Below are 21,230 nucleotides of genomic sequence, written 5' to 3'. Positions count from 1 at the left end.
ATCAAAACAGGTGCTTAAAGTATAGGCTACACAGGAGAGACACAAAGACTAAAAGTACTATAGCATAAAAAGTAAGGAAGTAACTGAAGAGGAAAGGAAAAACATAGCTTAACTAGTGAATACCAGCAACTTTGACTTACTTCACAAAGGGAACTTACAAAAAAAATTCACAAGTACCCTTCCTGAAGGATCAAAGTCTCTGTCAGGAGTTGCTCAGATGGCCTTAGATCTCATATGAATGCAGGCAGATCCTTCCAGTTTGGAATGGGTACTGCACAGAAGACACAAACACCACACTGAGGAAGTTTTTCAGCCAAAAGGGAGAAAGTCAAATAGAACAGTAAGGACGGATACCACATAAAGAGCTAGAAATACTTTCAAAATGGAAATAGCCAAAAGAGAGGCCTTGAACAGTATTTACAAAATGCCCACTTCATAGAGAGTTTTAACACCTCTACCAAGGAAATAAGTATCTAAATTCCTCTACCCCCAGAAAGTATTTTTATTTGGCCTTCAAGACAAGAAGAAAAGGAAAGTAGGTAAGGTACAACTCAATGGAGGCAACATACAACGGAAAAACATACAACAGTTACCATGACAGGGGAGGGACAGTTGCTGACATCTCCAGTGCAATCTGCTACAGAAGACCAGCCAACACTGAACTCTTTGAGGAAACCTGCTGGTTAAATAGCAAGCACTGAGCAACCTTCCCCAGTATTAGACCTTAGCTCTATGTCTGATAAAAATACTAAAAAACAACACACGGTAAAAACAACACACTGAAAAGGCTGCAGTCATTCTTATTTCAGATATGGGCATATTACAGTGCAACTGCCACATGCATGTATGAAAACTCTCCAAGGTCTTCAGACATGGCCAGAAGATATAACTGAGTTCAAAACACTCCTGATGCAACACCCAGAGCAAAGAATGTCAGTGTCTGTACCCTGATCAATCAAAAGTTTTAAACAGAAAAGATGCTGTATACCTCTATTAGATATGATGAAAGAATTATAAAAACACAGCACCTTTACTCCACAGCCACACTGTTCTAGATTCTTTGGTTGCAATGCTGTTTCGGTACCTATACTGCATTGCCTAGAGTAGTCTCAGAAGAGGTTTCTGGGAAATTTTGTTTGGTAGGATACTAAATCTGCAATGACAGTGGGCTGCAAACACTGCTGTCGTGGTTTAGCTTCAGTCAGCAACTAAGGACCACACAGCCGCTCACTCACCCTCCCCCCCGGTGGGATGGGGGAGAGAATCTGAAGAGCAAAAGTAAGAAAATGTGTGGGTTGACATAAGAAAAGCTTAATAATTGAAAATAATAATAATAATAATAGTAGTAGTAGTAATGATAATAATTTGTAACGACAAGGAAAACAACAAGAGAGAAAGAGAGGAACAAAATGCAGGAAAAAAAAAAAGTGATGCAATCGCTCACCACCCACTGACTGATGCCCAGCCAGTCCCTGAGCAGCAATCGCTACCCCACTGGCCAACTCCCCCCAGTTTATATACTGAGCATGATGTCATATGGTATGGAATAGTACTTTGGTCAGTTTGGATCAACTATCTTGGCTGTGCCCCCTCCCAGCTTCTTGTGCACCTGGCAGAGCATGGGAAGCTGAAAAGTCCTTGACTAGTGTAAGCATTACTTAGCAACACCTAAAACATCAGTGTGTTATCAACATTATTCTCATACTAAAATCCAAAACACAGCACTATACCAGCTACTAGGAAGAAAATTAACTCTATCCCAGCCAACACCAGGACAGTATCCACCCTATATTCTATACCATCTACGTCATGGCCAGGTTCTACCCTTTCCAATACATTCCAATTAAGCACCACCACTTTCCCTGTCTTTTGAAATATACACACAGATATCATTCCCTTGGTCTATGGGCCATCCCTCTAAAATGTCTGTTGAGTTCATTTAGTTCATGAGTTTGGGCTCCATCTGTCATAACAGTCCTTCAGGACAGGAGAGATGGTGTGTGGTGTTGGATTGTTGCATGCTGAAGCCAGTTCTGGTTCCATTACTGCTGCACTTTGCTTGGTTTCATCAAAGTTCATTCTTCATTAATCTGGGTGATTCTTACTGTAATACCCTTGATATGGCATGTAGCAACCATGAAAGTGATGACATACAGTATTATATAGGAATTAATATCATACCATTTAGTTCATTGGCTATTCTCACCCAAAATCAAATCCCCTTGAGGCACACATCAGACTTCCCCATCCTTTCGCATGACCCACCAAGGGCACCCAGGTCCTTGAGCAAAAGCAATCCCACGAATGGGCTTGCCTTTGCCCGAGGCAGGAGTAACCCAGACTGTCTTCCCCAGCATGTTTTTTATGTGCACTACAGGGACCTTATCCCCTTCTACAGTGCGTAAAAGTTTTGATTGGGCAGGGCCAGGTCGATTGGCAGATCCCCTAGTGTTGACTAACCAGATGGTCTGTGCTAAATGTGTATTCCAATGTTTGAATGTCCCACCACCCATTGCTCTCAGTGTAGTCTTTAACAGTCCATTGTATTGTTTGATTTTCCCAGAGGCTGGTGCACGACAGGGGATGTGATATACCCACTCAATGCCATGCTCTTTGGCCCAGGCGTCTATGAGGTTGTTTCGGAAATGAGTCCCGTTGTCTGACTCAATTCTTTCTGGGGTGCCATGTCGCCACAGAACTTGCTTTTCAAGGCCCAGGATAGTGTTCCGGGCAGTGGCATGGGGCACAGGATATGTTTCCAGCCATCCGGTCGTTGCTTCCACCATTGTAAGCACATGGCACTTGCCTTGGTGGGTTTGTGGGAGTGTGATATAATCAGTCTGCCAGGCCTCCCCATATTGATATTTCAGCCATCGTTCTCCATACCACAGAGGCTTTAACCGCTTGGATTGTTTAATTGCAGCGCATGTTTCACATTCATGGATAACCTGTGCAATAGTGTCCATGGTTAAGTCCACCCCTCGATCACGAGCCCATCTATATGTTGCATCTCTTCCTTGATGGCCTGAGGGGTCATGGGCCCACCCAGCTATAAATAATTCACCCTTATGTTGCCAGTCCAGATCCACCTGGGCCACTTCAATCTTAGCAGCCTGATCCACCTGCTGGTTGTTTTGATGTTCCTCAGTGGCCTGACTCTTGGGTACGTGAGCATCTACGTGACGTACTTTTACAACCAAGATCTCAACCCGGGCAGCAATATTTTGCCACAATGCTACAGCCCAGATGGGTTTGCCTCTGCGCTGCCAGATGTTCTGCTTCCATTGCTGCAACCACCACCACAGGGCATTTGCCACCATCCATGAATCAGTACAGAGATAGAGCACTGGCCACTTTTCTCATTCAGCAATGTCTAAAGCCAACTGGATGGCCTTTACTTCTGCAAATTGGCTCGATTCCCCTTCTCCTTCAGCAGTTTCTACCACTTGTCGTATAGGACTCCATACAGCAGCTTTCCACCTCCGATGCTTTCCTACAATACGACAGGACCCATCAGTGAACAGGGCATATTGCTTCTCATTTTCTGGTAGTTTATTGTACAGTGGGGCCTCCTCAGCATGCGTTACCTCCTCCTCTGGCAATATACTGAAGTCTCTACCTTCTGGCTGGTCCATGATCACTTCCAAGATCCCTGGGCGATTGGGGGTTCCTATCCGAGCCCATTGTGTGATCAGTGCAACCCACTTACTCCACGTAGCATCAGTTGCATGATGTGTAGAGGGGACCCTCCCTTTGAACATCCAGCCCATCACCGGCAGCTGGGGTGCCAGGAGGAGTTGTGCTTCAGTACCAACCACTTGTGAAGCAGATCAAACCCCTTCATATGCTGCCAATATCTCTTTTTCAGTTGGAGTTTAGCAGGCCTCGTATCCTCTGTATCCCCGACTCCAAAACCCTAAGGGTCGACCTCGAGTCTCCCCTGGTGCTTTCTGCCAGATGCTCCAGGTAGGGCCATTCTCCCTGGCTGTGGTGTCGAGCACATTTTTATTCATTACCCATTTCTTGTACATATGGGTCAGGAGTCCCTTCATTATAATCAGGAGTAAGATCAGCCCTTTTACTCTGGCTGGGGAACTGTCCACTGGAAACCGGAGCAGCAATTTTCCTGGAAGAACCCCCTTTGGTGATTGTTTTTCCTTGAAACTCACGTACCCACGCCTCTAGGATCGAGGCAGGTTTTCCATCCCACTTCCTCATGTCCTCTCCGTGGTCACGCAGGTAAAACCATAGGGTGCCTCGTGGTGTGTACCCTCTATATCCTCTCTCTTGAGCAGAGGAACACTGATTCCTAATAGCTGAGATACTGGTCCGTACTGGTGGAAAGTAGGACTTATCCTCTTTCAGTTGCTGGACCTTCCGGGACAGTTTCTCTACAGCCGAGACAAGGGAGGAAGAGATACTTTCTTCGTATTCCTGGAGCTGGCTAGCCGCTTCATCCACTTTTGGACCCTCTCCGTCTTTGCAGGTCAGTATTGCCAATGAGTTGGCACACGACGGCGGTGCACTCTGCACCAACTTCCGCCACATAGGTCATGTGCACTGGACTTCATGTGGATCTTTGGATAACTGCTCGTTGTTCAGGTCACCATAAATCACCTCCAGCACAGCTCATTCCCTCAGGTACTGGATACCTCTCTCCATGGTGGTGCATTTGCCTGGGCGATATATAACATCTTCCTTGAAGGGATATCTTTCCTTCATACCTGACAGCAGTCGCTTCCAGAGGCTGAGGGTTGTGCCCCTTTTCCAATCACTTTGTCAATGCCCCCTTCCCTAGAAAGGGATCCCAGCTGCTTGGCTTCCTTACCCTCTAATTCCATGCTACTGGCCCTGTTATCTGAGCATTGGAGCAGCCAGGTGACAATGTGGTCGCCTGGATGACAGCTGAAATCTTTTCGCATATCTTGCAGCTCACTCAGGGATAGGGATCAGGTGGTTTCCGTCTCGTTTATGAGTTCTTCCTCTTCCTCCTCCTCTCTTTGTGATGGCCCTGCTTTTTCATCCTCCCTTTCTAAAGGAGCTGACTTTCGCTTCCAAGATTTCTTCTTGTGTGTAGGGGCAACTGATACAGGCATGAGTTGGTTCCCTGTTTCAGCCGCAGTGCCTGTCGTGGGGAATGGAGCTACCGCAGTATCTGTCGCAGGGGGGGTTGGAGTAGCTGCGGTGCCTGTCACGGGGGTTGGAGTAGCCGCAGTGCCTGTCACTTTGTCGTCAGATCCAGAGACCTTCTCTTCCCCTTGAAGATTCTGAATAGTGTTGAACAGGGCTTGGTAGGCATGGGCCAGGGCCCAGCACATTGCAGTGATTTGTGTCTCTCTGGAATTGCCAGGGTGACAGCATACTTTTTCCAAATATTCTACTAATTTTTCAGGATTCTGCACTTGTTCAGGGGTGAGGTTCCAAAACATTGGAGGTGCCCACTGTCCTAGGCATTTGCCCATACTGTCCCACACACCGTGCCACTCATAACTATCCGGCCTTGGGGCGGATCTCTGGATGATGTTCTTAAATTGCTTACTAACCTGAGACAAAAACTGAAACAATGTTCCCAAGCAATACCAATAGATGTATCTTAACTACCGAAGGATGTTCAAGATACTGAAAAGTTATGGTAATGAAGGAGGAAACATCATAGAAGAAGGTAGCGAAGGTGCCATTCTGTATTTCCTCCATTAAAAACCTCTCAGAGGAAGAAGTATAATTGCTAATTGTCTCTACGAGGTGGTACCCGGCATACAGTAATGGCTTCAGTACGAAACTCAGATACCAAATTAAGCTCAAGGTCACTGTTTTAATAACAAATCTCCCAGGCAAAACATCACTAATCACTGCAGAGCACAGCAAACTGCAAAAACCAACACCAATCTTATACATGTACAGCAAAAAACTGAGCATGGTGCAGATCAGGTAAACCAATATCGAGAACAGATGAATCAATATTGTGACCCGCAACTATTAACAGATCTAAATTCCTTAATATGCTCTGGTTAATCTGTTATTATCTCAAACCCTTCGAGCCCCACATTGGGTGCCAAAAAGGGCGTCGTGGTTTAGCTTCAGTTCAGCATGTAAGCACCACACAGCTGCTCGCTCACCCTCCCCCACCCGTTGTGATGGGGGTGAGAATCAGAAGAGCAAAAGTAAGAAAACGCATGGGTTGAGATAAGAACAGTTTAATAAGTAGAACAAAAATTTAATAATAAATTGTAATGAAAAGGAAAACAACAAGAGAGAGAGAGAGGAACAAAATCCAAGGGGAAAAAAAACAAGTGATGCAATCGCTCACCACCTGCCAACCGACACCCAGCCAGTCCAACGAGCAGCAATCGCTAATCCCCGGCCAACTCCCCCCCCCAGTTTATATACTGAGCATGACATCATATGGTATGGAATAGCCCTTTGGCCAGTTGGGATCAACTATCCTGGCTGTGCCCCCTCCCAGCTTCTTTTGCACCTGGCAGAGCATGGGAAGCTGAAAAGTCCTTGACCAGTGTAAACACCACTTAGCAACAACTAAAACATCAGCGTGTTATCAACATTATTCTCATACTAAAATCCAAAACACAGCACTATACCAGCTACTAGGAAGAAAATTAACTCTATCCCAGCCAAAATCAGGAGAACTGCTAAGGCTTAGAACAATGAAATCTGATATGTTAGTAGTTGGGCTCCAATCCCTTGCTCATTTTCACTTCATTTCCTGCTGCCCTGGCTGCCTTAAGAACCATCATGGCAATCTTCTGAAACAGCAGGAAATAAAGCTCTCTCAGGTGTTTAAAACCCTGAAAAAAAGTTATTCAGGAACATATACAACAATGCTCTAAATACAAGAGATAAATGAGATCAAGCAATGCCATAATACAATCATAGAATGGTTGAGGTTGGAAGGGACCTCTGGAGGTCATCTTGTCCAACTCCCCTTCTCAAGCAGGGTCACCTAGGGCTGGCTGCCCAGGACCATGTCCAGACGTCTTTTGAATATCTCCAAGGAGGGAGACTCCACAACCACTCTGGGCAACCCCTTCAGGTGCTCGGTCGTCCCCAAAGTAAGTTTTTCCTGATGTTCAGATGGAACCTCCTGTTTTTCTGCTTGTGCCCATTGCCTCTTGTCGTGTCACTGGGCACCACTGAAAAGAGCCTGGCTCTGTCCTTTCTGCACCCTCCCTTCAGGTATTCATATATATCAATAAGATCCCCCCTGAGCCTTCTCTTCTCTAGGCTAAACAGTCCCAGCTCTCTCAGCCTTGCCTCATAGGAGGGGTGCTCCAGTCCCTTGATCATCTTCATGGCCCTTCATTGGACTCTCTCCAGTAGCTCTATGTCTCTCTTTTACTAGGGAGCCCAGAACTAGACACAGGACTCCAGGTGTGGCCTCACCAGTGCTGAGTAGAGGGGAAGGATTACCTCCCTCGACCTGCTGGCAACACTCCTCCTAATGCACCCCAGGATACCGCTTGCCCTCTTTGCAGCAAGGGCACATTGCTGGCTCATGTTCAACCTGGTGTCCACCAGGACCCCCAGGTCCTTTTCTGCCAAGCTGCTTTCCAGCTGTGTGGCCCCCAGCATATATCGGTGCATGGGGTTGTTCCTCCCCAGGGGCAGGACTTTGCACTTCCCCTTGTTGAACTGCATGAGGTTCCTGTCAGCCCATTTCTCCAGCTTGTCGAAGTCCCTCTGGATGGCAGCATGACCCTCCGGCATATCAGCCATTCCTCCCACTTTTGTGTCATCAGCAAACTTGTTGAGGGTACACTCTGCCCTATCAGCCAGATTATTAATGAAGATGTTAATAGAATCACAGAATGGTTGAGACTATAACAGAACTCAAATAATAAACTTTAACATAACCAAAAATGGTGAGGGGAGTATTAAAAAATAAAACCAAAACATTTATAGGTAAAGTGGCTTGATCTGGTTTAAAGATATCAAATATAGTAATCTCAGGCATGCAATATATGAGACTTGAGGGATATTCTCATCCATCAAAAGCACAGGTTGTCAGAGAGGAGCAATTTCAGGTCACCTACATCAATGCCAGGAACACAGTTTAGGTTGAATAGTTTCTCAGTTCTCTTTGCAAAGCCTCATCTCTTCAAACCATTGACAAAACAGTTGTCAAGTACTTCATTATGGATGTGAATTGCTTTTACAAGCAATCCAGGAGGTTAAACCAGTTCTTAAGAACAAACAATTTTTCCAGCACAGTAGATCTCAGATGACCAGTCTTTTCTAAGTTGTAACAGCTCTTTTGCCATCTAAATGAGCAGTTTCCCAAGAATCATTATGATTCTTGAGCCAGACAAAGCCAGATTCCAGTCTAAGAGCCAGACAAAGAAAAGTTTTATTTATTATATATTAGTATATTAGTATATATTACCCATTTCACTTGAGACTAAAAAAACCTCAAGGTCTCTTTTGCAAGTTTCATGTCTTGCAATTTAAGGGGAGATGCATCCCAGCCAATCAAGTGTAAAACCAGCTCAGCCAAAACAGTTTTTAAATCCAGGTAGGGACAGAACAAAAGCCAATTCTGAATCACCTTTTTTTTTTTTTTTAAAAATCGAACTGAGCCATTTTCAAAGCCACATTCACACAAAAATATTGAAATGGCCAAATTAGCAAAAAAACCCCACACATTCACCTAAGTCAACACAACTGTGTTGACTAATTCTAATGCCATTTAAGCATTATTTTAAAATATTTCTGCTAACCAAAACCAGAAGAAGCTAGGTCAGCATGCAAAGAATGGGGGAAAAAAGGGCATAGATTAGTTGGAATATTTAAATAAATGGTCTGTGGGATGATAGACTTCAGGGATACTGCTTGGTCCATCTCTATGGACCGCTCCTACAGAGATGGACAAGAATCCATCTGCACAGATTCAATTTCATGATCAAGGAGTGTAAATACTTACTATTGCTTAAGAATGATCACATGTCCAAGTACATAATTCCTACAGATGGACAATGCCATAGAGCAGAATTAACATTTCAAATGTTGCCGTGAAAAGCCGAAATCAGGACTCAATAGTCGGGATGACTATTAAGCAGGTATTCTTTATTGCAGTGCTGGGCAGCACTGGGGATTGCTCCGCCACAAGTGCTCCACCAGGTTAGCACAACACATCAGTTCACATACAGAAAAATCATACATATTCATCAGATTTCCTGAAAAGGGCCGTTTTATGGTGATGAGTTCCCGGAATTCATTTACATAGTCCAAGCATGCGCAGTAAAATTAGGGTTAGGGTCTTTTCACCCTCCCGGTGGTCTTCCATAGTCTTCCTCACGTTGTCCGCTAGTTGAACTTTGGGCTTCCTTTGTCCATATATAGTCATTGAGTGAGCTCATCAGTCCTTCAGCCTCGGAATGTTACAAGGGGGTCGATTTAAGCTAGTTCTTTGGTGCTTATCTTCGGCACAATCGTCCTGAGTTCCTGTTATCAGTGATTTAATTAGGAAGCCTAAGGAGCTTGCTCAAGGCCTGTTTACTCTTATCAGGTAAGAAGTTACAGGAAATGTCCTATCATGAACTCTGCTCAGCAGGTAACTAAAACTATCTTTGCAGGGGAAGAGAACAAAAGAGAACAAGGATGCAAGTGAAACTCACAGTAAGGTCTTAGTCAGGGATTTAACCCTTTCACAAACTTTCCCATTTTTTCCTGTTCCTTGTCCCAAGGTGATTTTTTTAATGGTTCAGATTTGTAAAAAAAGTTCAAAAGTAACAATAAAGTTTACCACTGAACAAATTGATTGCCTAATCTTCAAATTTGAAACACGGCAGGGACAATCACTAGTTGGTTCCAATACTTTTCAGTGCCACGCAAGGAAAACAAAAAAGGAAAAAAAAATTTTTCCTAACAGTTCACAAGCAGATTTCATCTAGATATACTGGTCCTCATCCCCTCCACAAACAAGAACCATTATTTTATTTTACTTCATATTTTATCAGCACTATCCCAACTTCTACTGGACCTGAGCACACACAGAAGTTGAGCAAGACAACAGTCCTTTAGAATATATAGGGCATTGTTTCATATAATATTTAGCTGTAGAGAGAAGCCTCCCCTCCCCCAAAGAGGCCTTTGCCTCTAACTATGCATTTTGTTAGTCCTCTAGCTAGTTAGCAAATACTTTAATGTTATGAAATATTTTTAGCATCTCTGAAATTTTATTTAAATGAGTTTAAAACCAAATTGGAACAGCATATTTTAAATAACTCAGGCTATTTCTAGAAATCTCTAAAATCTCTTTAAGAATTATTGACACAGACTTTCATATAGCAGCTTTGCTCTAACATACAAAGATATTTTAATTAAACCTAAAATTGGATAAGAAGTAGGATCAAGAAATCAGATCACTCTTAACAGACCACTATGATACAAGAGAAAAATAAATAATTGCAATAGCTCACAAGGATATTGGTTGCATGCAGATGATGGGAAGCACAGCAAGAGTTAATTTGTAGGTTATTTGAAAAGAGCCAAGAAGCAATTTGGGACTGGAGGGGGAGGTGGGGGGAATCGGGAAGCATACATAAAACAACTAAAGCAGGAGCACATGGATGCTAGCAACACATAGCAACAGATCTCTTTCTATCACCCTCTTGTAAACCTTCCTTCCTTGCACCAGTCTTAAAACAAGCCTCTCACTTGGCTTTTCTTTCCCAGAGTTCATACACACGTATGCTTCCTCATGAAGCTAAGCAGTACTCTCATGTCTTCTCCAACATCTGCGGGGGAGGAGAGGGAAAAAAATCATAGAGAGCAAAAAGGAGGACAAATAACAACCTTGGTTAAGACACAAGAATTAGCAGGAATGCAAAGGAAAGAGAGACCCTGGTGCAGCTAGGGCATAATATAAACATCTCTTCCCATAAAATTCAGTCTTGTGTACATTCCAAGGTACCCACTCCCTTTTAACAGGTATTGGATGTCCCTTCCTTATCCACTTCGATTTTCACACCATTTTCATACCCCCAATAATTTTCATGAACTTCACAGCTTACTCCAGCTCCCACCTTTTACAGGCTAAATTTCTAAAAGCCAAATGATTTATTATTGAGAATAAACAGAAATGTTCCACAATTTCATATAGTAGATATTTACTTAGCAATTTTCTTAATGTGTGTTTGGGAAGCCAATGATTCTAGTCAGCTAAACCAGCAAGTCAACTGTTAATGAAATGGCAGTTTCACAATTATGTTACAGTTACACAGGTATGTTCCATGTCTCAAAATGCAGAGTAGCTGCAAACACAGGTTTAATGTCCGGTAAGTTCTGGCTGTTCTGTGAGTAAAAGCACACCACGAAGCTGCTGATGCATGCAGTCCAGGTCGAATGCAGGCAACGGTTAGGAAACACAGCACAAGAACTTTGCAGCCACGAACAGGGCAGGCACAAGACATGAGAGGCTGGGGACACACAATCAAAGCAATGGATAACAACTTGCCCACCAAGTCCAGGCACGCGACAGGAAGGAAATACACACCAGACTCTCCGACACACTGAAACCTGCTTACTCCTGTGCAGGCGCGCGCGGGGAGCAAGCTCCTTTGTTTTTCCCGGCAGAAGCAGAGTTAAGGCTATGGAGACCTCTACGTACGGAGGTTACGACTCCCCATCCCGCCCCGGGGCTTTGGTCAGGCGGGGCAGCTCCGCCGACCCCAGAAGGACTCAAACCCATCCGAAAGCGAGGGTGTGTCCTGGGACGCAGGGACTGCGGTGACGGACAGAGACCCCGGAGCCACCCGTAGAACCGCGGAGAGGAAGACCGGAGAGGGCGGACAGACGCGCACCGCAACGGATGCTTCCAGCCAGACTACCTTGCTCCAGGCGAGGCGGCCTACTGGGCCCAGGTACTCACCCATGTAAGGAGGCTCTCCCCAAGCTCGGCCCGTTCTAGGCTTTCCACGTTGAACATAGTAGAGCACAGTGATCCTGCAGCCACTAAGGTAACTGTTATAGGCTAGATCAGTAGCCAAAGTGGTACTCGTCGCCTTTTCACCCCGTCTCAAGTCAGGCTGCAGTGCAGATACGTCACTACGACCTACCAAAATCTGCCCGCTGGTTCCGCCTCCGTCACTGCTATACGTCACGCTAACGAAGGAGGGGCTAAAACTAGCAATTCAGTTATTGCAGTACTCCACAGAGAGAGGGTTACTTTCCTTTTGGTATTTAGGAAAAGGGGAGTTGGTGGCTCGGGATGTGGTATTGTCCGCTAGTTCGTTCGGAGGGTAAATCTGTCTTTTTCTCCGTTTACTAGGAAACCCTTTCCTTGGGCATGCGCCGTTTCTTTTTTTTCCGGTTTCGGGGGTAGGTTTGTCTGCCGTTCCGGGCAAGCCCTGCTACTGTGGGGGCACTCGCATTGCTCTGAGGGGGCCCTTGTGGGATTGGTGTCCCGGAGCACCAACATCCTGTCCCCAGGCAGTCTCTGAGCGCTGGTGGACTTCAGCTCTGCGGGGAAATGCAAGGGGTCTAGGCTCCTCAGGGAGGCCCCTAAAGGTGGATCGCATAGAGCACTCTACTCGCCACACTGTGCCGATATGGCCTGGGCACCCTTGTGTTGACAAGTGCGAAAGGTGCGCTGCTTGTGTCTGTATGCGCATTTCAGCTGAGATACTTATCTTATTGCATGCATATATTCTGCATAAGAGACCTTAGGAGGTCACTAGTGATATTTAACTGATATTGGAGCACATGCCTTAGCAAAGATGATGCTATGGTTACTTTTTCTTTTATAGAGTTTGCAATGGCAATTTTTGTTGATTAAAAAGTAAGTTCCTTAAGAGGGCTAGAAGTCCTCTGAAGAAGTCTTCCACAGGTTGACTTCACTTGCCTTATATCTCACCTTTGCTGTAGTCCTACAGTCTGAATGCATAAGTAGGAACTGATTTAGTGGGTCTCTGACAGGTTGCTCATAGGGTTAGGAGGGAATCTGTGCTATAATCTAACTTCCAGTAATCTCCAACTTCAATAATGTGGTTTTGTGAGGATACTGCACCCAAAAAAATTCACTTACTAGTAAGTAATATAGTTTGACATGTGGAAGGAGTAGCCCTTAAAAGGAGATTTTTTTTTCTCATCTGAAAAAGGACATTAACTTTCTCCTAGTAAGATCCTGCTTATCCACCATTAGATCATGTTTGCTTTTCAAAATGGGGGTGGGGTGGGGTGTGTGTAAGGGTATGTGGAAGATGAGAGCATCTGTTTTATTGAGGTTATCCAAACAAGGACCTTTTCAATGCCAAAGCAGATAGATAATAAGTAAAGGGGGAAGCAATAAAGATCACACAGAGACACAAACCTGATAGACAAGGGATAACAGACACAATGCCAAAACCCAAAAGTCTTCAATCACTGATTGATGGGATATTCGAGGGGGTCCTGTGGGACTATGCAAAACTTATTAAGGAATTTTTAGGGGAAGGGGGTAGGGGAGGAACAAAGGGGGGAAATAGAGACGAGGGGATATAAAAGCGCCAGTCGCATGTAAACCATGGCTGGTCAGTGCACTTGTCTGACGAGCCCTGTGCCTGATCACTGCAGTCTGTACTATTTTCTTATTAAGCCCTTTCTTAGCTATCTCTCTGTCTACCCCATGTGTACGTATGCTGCAAGGACTAAGTGCCAGCTACTGGTGAGATGGGCGTGAGTGGATTTGGTGCCAGCAACTGGAGTCAGACTGGGGGTGTAGGTGCCCCATGGCCTGTGGTGTCAGCAGCTGGAGTGAGTGGGAGTCTTAGGGCCAGCAACTGGAGAGGATGGGGGTCTCAGCATCAGTAATTTGAGGGGCCATGGGTCTTAGGTGTGTGTGTCCTTGGGTCTTAGGAGTGTGTGTCTGGGATGCCAGCTACTGGAGGGGGGGGACTGGCGCAAGTGCATTCAGGGCCAGCAATTGAATTCAGACTGGGGGTGATGGAGCTGGCAACTGGAGCAGGTGAGGGTCTCGACTCCAGCCACTGGAACGAGACCAGTGTGTGTCCCAGGTGCAGCTCCTAGGGGGCCAGGGTGAGTGAAGCAAGTGAGGGTCTTGGTGCCAGCAGCTGGAGTGGGGCCATGGGTCACAAGCTGTGATGCCCCAACAGAGGAGCATCCGGGATTTCTTTCCTATTCCAGGACTAACCAAGCAATCACTCAGAAGAAATGTATGCCAAGTGAAAAAGTAAGAAAAAGTAAAAAAAAGTAAAAAGTTTATTTAGTTCTTCTCTACTGCAACTAGATATATATTTACAGTTGATCAATGCTTTAAGGCCTTATTTCAAATAACAAGGGTGCATGAATTATCGCTATCGCCCATGTCCTATGAGCCACCCCTCTGGTATTAGTTTCCCCCGGAATGGGAACTGCGCCAGGTCGAATCGCATCTTCCCTAGCAGTTGGCATCAGGGGCATCCCTGCTGATGGGTGGGTTGTTAGTCCACAGGCCAGCTGACAGTGAGTCCAAGTCCACACAGAGAGTATGTAGCTTTTTTTCTTTATTCCTTTCTTACGCCCCATGCTTGGCCCTTTCAAACCAATCAGGCGTGAATCTAGTACTGATGAGCTCCTGCTCAGCTCATGTTCCAATTACAATCGAATATTCAAGGTCCTTCCCTTTGTTGGCTATTCCGTTAGTTCTTATCACCTATTGTAATCCTTGAGCTTGTACAGACTTGCATTTTTCACTTATCTCTGCTTGTGTGAGTCTGTGGTGTCAGCTTGCTCAACAGAATTGGGGGGGGGGGTGGTGTGTGTGTGAACTGCCAGGCCACAGCCTGTCACAGCAGTCAACCTACACAGTGCAATGACTCGAGCCGTGAAATACCCAGGAATTCTATCCTTCGAGAGCACCCCAAAGGTAGTTCCTTCTTGATGGGCTAGGCCATCCCAAGTCCTGCCTGTGCAACACCTGTCACAAGCCCATGTGCCTGGTGCCAGCTGCTGGGGGGAGGCTGGAGTGTCTGTATCTTCCCCAAAGCTGGTGTTTGTGGGTGTGTGTTCTTCCTTCAAAGCTTTGCCCATTTTTCCAGCTGAAGGATATAAAATGTATAGAACAGGCAGATAAAATGCATGACATAGCTCCTATTTATCCAACTGGCTTCTTATTGCTCTAAGGGTAACTGAAATGCAAATACTGGTGGGGGTTTTTTCTGTGTAAGTGATGTAAATTAGGTTTCTCAAAAGTATGCTCTCAGCCTAACTGCAATGAGGGGGTCTGTACTAGCTAATACTCCTGATAAAATGGTTTTATTACACTCCATATAAACAGACTGCACTTAAAACACATCAAATTGATAAGCCTCTCATGCCCAAGTAAGATATATGTTTAAAATCCCCAGATTAAGGTATCTGACTGATTTAAAAGGTCTTAAATGACGGGGCTATGATCTAAAGAATTGCTGTTGTGTGAAAATAATGTGCAGTCCTCTGCAGCAAGCTCTCTATTTAATAAAATTCAGACTATTACACTTGCTTTGACCCCCCTTTTTCCCCCAAGCAGTGATTAATCTGTAGTCTCAATATTTAGTGTGTCTAAATATGAAATATGCATATATATTTCTGTGTATATCTGTATTGGGTTTACGTGGCAAGGTTTTGGTAGCAAGGTGGGCTGCAGGGGTGGCTTCAGTGAGAAGACACCAAAAGCTGCCCCCATTTCCAACAGAGCCAGTTCCAGCCGGCTCCAAGACAGACCCACCGCTGGCCAAAGCTGAGCCAATCAATCATCAGCAATGTTGGTAGCTGTGATAACATATTTAAGAAAGGGTAAAAAACACTGTGCAGCAGCTGGGAAAGAGGAGTGAGAAAATGTGAGAGAAGCAACCATGCGGACACCAAGGTGAGTGAAGAAGGAGGGGGAGGAGGTGCTCCAGGATCCAGAGCAGAGATTCCCCTGCAGTCTGTGGTAAAGACCATGGTGACTCAGGTTGTCCCCCTGCAGCCCATGTAAGACCATGGTGGAGCAGATATCCACCCTGCAGCCTGTGGAGGACCCCGTGCTGGAGCAGGTGGATGTGCCTGAAGGAAGCTGCAGCCCGTGGAGAGCCCACACAGGAGCAGGCTCCTGACAGGACCTGTGACCCCATGGGGGACCCACACTGAAGCAGTCTGTTCTTGTAGGACTGCACCCCATGGAAAGGACCCATGCTGGAGCAGTTCTTGAAGAACTGCAGCCTGTGGGAAGGACCCACGTTGGAGAAGTTTGTGAAGGACTGTGTCCCATGGGTGGGACCCCATGCTGGAGAAGGGGAAGAGTGCGAGGAGGAATGAGTGGCAGAGATGAAGCATTATGACCTGACCACAACCCCCATTCCCCAGCCCCCTGTGCCGCTTGGGGGAAGGAGGTAGAAGAGTTGGGAGTGAAGTTGAGCCTAGGAAGAAGGGAGAGGTGGGGCGAAGGTGTTTTTAGATTTGTTCTTATTTCTCACTGTCCTACTCTGTTTAATTGGCAATAAATGAAATTAATTTCCCCAAGCTGAGTCTGTTTTGTCCATGATGGTAATTGGTAAGTAATCTCCCTGTCCTTATCTCCACCCACGAGCTTTTCATTGCATTTTTTTCCCCTGTCCTGTTGATGGAGGGGGAGTGATAGAGCGGCTTGGTGGGCACCTGGAGGCTAGCCAAGGTCAACCCGACACAGTATTATTACATTTTAGGCGTGGAATGGCTAGTCACCAAGCAGAAGTTAACAGTTTGAAGTTACATAATGATTCAGTTATAGAAGGAATAAATTACCAAGTGTTGATGGTAGTTGTGCTGAGTTTCACTTTCATTGCTGCTCTGGTATATGCACTTTTAAGGTGAGAATATAATATTGATAGGAATTATCAATATGACTATAGCTCAGTTTGTCAAATTTAAATTTGTTCTATTAAATCAAATTGCATTTATTGCATATTTGCATATTGCAAATTGCATATTAAATCAAAATGCAATCAAATTGCATTAGCTCTCATTAGAGAATGAGAAAGAAGAACCCCCAGATGGGAGGATGAATGGGTCCCCTTAGCATGATGTTTGACCTGAATGCATGATCCTATTGCAGGGATTATGAGAAGGTGAGGGCAGAGAATCCTAGGGTATTGGGAGACCAATTACAGAAAGGGTTGAGCACATATAAGGGGAGAAGGGAGAAACACACTGCTTGAATGTAGGGTTGTACATTTGCATGCTGGGTTGTAGTGAAAAAGTATGGAAACTGGAGAAAGAGATGTATGATTTGGAAAACAAAGCAAGTGTATTAGAACATAGTAATGGGTTGTCAAGAGAAGTTCTGAGAACTGCCCAGCAAGATCAGGATATAGTGCAGCAAAATGCAAAGAGTGCAGTGGTGGAGCTGGCTCACCAAAGGGCCGGAGCACTGGGATTGGGACATCTGGTCTTCCTCCTCCCCCTCCGAGGATGAGGGGAACAGCCCATGTCACAGTTATTAAGAAGAACAAAAGGCAGAGGGGTCAGATGGGGCCACACCAGTGGTTGACCAAGGCGTGCAACTGGGTAGGGTGGGACAAGGCAATCTGGCTGCTGCTGCAGAGCTCAGGCAGCCCCAGCAACACATCACCACTTATCCCTACACCCTGCCAGAATTGTGCAATCTGGGCAGGGGACCACAGGTGGCAAATATGAAGGAGTGATCGCATGGTTGTTGTGGTGCTGGGACAGCAGAGCCAGAGGGGTGAAACTTAGAGGGGGCAAAGGGCATCAGTTAAGAGCCCTGGCAGGGGACGCCACTATGGATGGGGTAATTCATTGTGGGGGAAACTTGTGGGAGGCACTGATGCTGCGAGTGGGGGCCCAGTACCCACAAAAGGAAGATTTGCTAGGACAGCAGGACCAGAGCCAATGGCAGAACCCCGAAGAGGGTATATATGCTTACTGAGAGAAAGAGCAGTAATGCAAGTGGTATATGGACTCAATCCCGACCCCAGTCCAGACCACCAACAAATTATGGAAGAAATGCAGAGGAAAGTAGTGAAAAAGGGACCCCCATGGTTGGGAGGTGTCCTTTACAGTGCCCAAGTCCCCAGGCTGAGGGTAGAAGAAGCTGTTCAAGTGATCCACTGCACAAGCAAAGCCTTACCTGATGGCGAAGGGAGGATTAAAAAAAAATTGCAGCATTAACCCAACAAAGGATGGGAAAGGAAACAAAAGATGGACAAAAAATTGACTTCACGTGGTCTAAAGAGTAATGGAGTCTGACAACACGTTATAAAACAAAGCTTTATTGAGGCAGTAAGAAAGAAGAGCAATGACATGCCCATACGGCGACTCACCCAATCACTGATAGCAAACACAGGATCATAAGCGATGCCATGGTTCTGGTGGACTGCCAGGGACACTTGGTGTCCAGGTCATCTGACAGCAACAGCCAATCATGCAAATGTCTTTTCAATGCGGGCAAGAGTCATGCTGCCCCTTGGCTTCACCAATGACAGTGTGATTTCAGAGAATCATACCTTACATGGAATGCGGGTGGCATCCTGCCTACGCTGACGATGTTGGTCAAGGGGCAGGGTGTCAGGGGGCAGAGAGCGGGGGGGTCAGCAGTCTGTCTACAACGCTGCTGATATTGGTCAAGGGGCAGGGTGTCAGGAGGCATGGTGTCACCTCATCAGAAGGAAATTTTTGAGATGACTCAAAGATCATGGGGAAGAAATGAAGTGTCACAAATGCCTGACTGCTGAGGTAGCAGCCCAAGCCGAGGAGTTAGATGAACAGATCAAGGAACAGCAGAAAACAGAAGCAGACACCAAAGAAAGCTACAGGCTGTCGTGGTTTAACCCCAGCTAGCAAGTAAGCACCACACAGCCGCTCGCTCACTCCCCCCGCAGTGGGATGGGGGAAAGAATCAGAAGAGTAAAAGTGAGAAAACTCGTGGGTTGAGATAAAGACAGTTTAATAGGGAAAGCAAAAGCCGTGCACGCAAGCGAAGCAAAGCAAGGAATTCATTCACTCCTTCCCATGGGCAGGCAGGTGTTCAGCCATCTCCAGGAAAGCAGGGCTCCATCACGCGTAATGGTTACTTGGGAAGACAAACGCCATCTCTCCGAACATACCCCCCTTCCTTCTTCTTCCCCAGCTTTATATACTGAGCATGACGTCGTATGGTATGGAATAGCCCTTTGGCCAGTTTGGATCAACTATCTTGGCTGTGCCCCCTCCCAGCTTCTTCTGCACCTGGCAGAGCATGGGAAGCTGAAAAGTCCTTGACTAGTGCAGCAACAACTAAAACATCTCTGTATTATCAACACTGTTTTCAGCACAAATCCAAAACATAGCCCCATACCAGCCACTATAAAAAAAATTAACTCTGTCTCAGCTGAAACCAGGACACAGGCCAACCCCTCCTTGAAGGGAATCTTGCAAACAGGTGCTTAGTGAGATGTGTGAAATCGACTCCCTGCAATGAGGGTGCCCCACCTCCACCCAGGAGAAGGAAGGGGACAACCATATTTATTGGACAGATTGGGTATAGTGGCCTGGTACATGCAATCCCATCAAGCATGAAGCTCTCATTAACACCAGTGCCCAATGCATCCTATTACCCTCAACCCAAATAGAAGAGATGTCTGTTGTCATCGCTGGATTGACTGGGGATGCGACCAAACTAGTTGTGATGCATGGACAAATTAGTCTTAATGGTGACTGGTAGGAACATGTGCCCATTGTGGCAGGCCCAGAAGTCCCAAGAATTTTAGGAATAGATTACCTGAGGGGCAGATACCACAAAGACTCATAGGGACATCAATGGGCCTTTGGCATTGCTGCTGTAGAGGGAGCCCTTGTCTTATCTAAACTCTGTAGACTAACTAAATTGGAGGCAGTGGGCCTTTTGCATGTCCCCAAACAACATGTACCAATAGCAATGGAGGTTGTCAACTAAAACCAGCATCAAACCAATTGGGATGTTTGAACCCCTGTTTGAACACTGAGAGAAGCAAGAGATTATAACACAAACTCATTCCCTCTACAATAGACTGATATGGCCTGCAAAAAAAGCCAATGGGGAGTGAATGATAGATTATAGAGCCCTAAATGAAGTGACCCCACCTTTAGCTGCTGCTGTCCCAGACATGTTCCAGTTGCAGTTGGAACTGGAGACAAAACAAGCAAAATGGTAAGCCACCATTGACATAGCCAATGTCTTCTTTTCTATTCCCATAGTGGAAGAATGTAGACCACTGTCGTGGTTTAGCCCCAGCCGGCAGCCAAGCACCACGCAGCCGCTCGCTCACTTCCCCCCCCCGGTGGGATGGGGGAGAGAATCGGAAGAGCAAAAGTAAGAAAACTCGTGGGTTGAGATAAGAACAGTTTAATAATTGGAACAAAATAATAGTAATAATAATAATGAATTATAATGAGAGGGAAAAAAAACAATGAGAGAGAGAGAGGAACAAAACCCAAGGGAGGGGGAAAAAAGGAAAATATATATATATATAAAAAAAAAAATTACAACCGCTCACCACCCGCCGACCGACGCCCAGCCAGTCCCCGAGCAATGATCGCTACCCCCCGGCCAACTCCCCCCAGTTTATATACTGGGCATGACATCATATGGTATGGAATAGCCCTTTGGTCAGTTTGGATCAACTATCCTGGCTGTGCCCCCTCCCATTTCTTGGGCACCTGGCAGAGCATGGGGAGCTGAAGGGGGGGAAGAATCCTTGACCAATGTAAACACTGCTTAGCAACAGCCAAAACATCAGCGTGTTATCAATATTATTCTTATACTAAAATCCAAAGCACAGCGCTATACCAGCTACTAGAAAGAAAATTAACTCTATCCCAGCTGAAACCAGGACAACCACAGTTTGTTTCCACCTGGGAAGGAATCCAGTACACCTGGATTCAATTACCCCAGGGATGGAAGCATAGTCCCATGATTTGCCATGGACTGATTCAAGAGACCCTAGAGAAGGGCAGTGCCTCAGAACACCTACAGTACATCAGTGACATCATTCTCTGGGGACAAACAAATGAAGAAGCATTTGAAAAAGGTCTAGCTGTTATTGAAATCCTGCTGGAAGCAGGGTGTGCAATTGTGGTGGGTTGAACTTGGCCAGCTGCTAGGCACACATCCAGCTGCTTTCTCACTCCCCTTCCTCAACAGGACAGTGGGATAAAATTGAATGAAAAGGCTCACGGCTCAAGATAAAGACAGGGAGGTCACTTGTCAATTACCGTCATGAGCAAAACAGACTAGACTTGAGGAAAATTAATTTAATTTATTG

At 45.7% G+C, this 21,230-nt stretch overlaps 1 protein-coding gene across 7 annotated transcripts in view; it reads right to left on the bottom strand.

The window, feature by feature from the left end:
- Positions 1–12,362, bottom strand: part of LOC142403079 (protein Hook homolog 3-like) — a 131,847-nt gene extending 119,485 nt beyond the window's left edge. Inside the window, exon 1 of one of the 7 annotated variants that reach the window (XM_075489233.1) lies at positions 11,885–12,362. Coding sequence is in view for 6 of the 7 variants with exons in the window: in XM_075489229.1 (XP_075345344.1) it covers positions 11,885–11,941 (57 nt within the window). In the remaining variant the exon portion in view is untranslated. The remainder of the gene's footprint in view (positions 1–11,884) is intronic. The other 6 variants (XM_075489229.1, XM_075489234.1, XM_075489228.1 and 3 more) reach the window with 6 other exon arrangements.
- Between the last annotated feature and the right edge of the window lie 8,868 nt (positions 12,363–21,230).

This window comes from Mycteria americana, assembly GCF_035582795.1.
Source record: "Mycteria americana isolate JAX WOST 10 ecotype Jacksonville Zoo and Gardens chromosome W unlocalized genomic scaffold, USCA_MyAme_1.0 Scaffold_33, whole genome shotgun sequence".
Classification (NCBI taxonomy): domain Eukaryota; kingdom Metazoa; phylum Chordata; class Aves; order Ciconiiformes; family Ciconiidae; genus Mycteria; species Mycteria americana.
The sequence above is the reverse complement of the archived record's forward strand: the minus strand, read 5'-3'. Positions and strand labels throughout refer to the sequence as shown.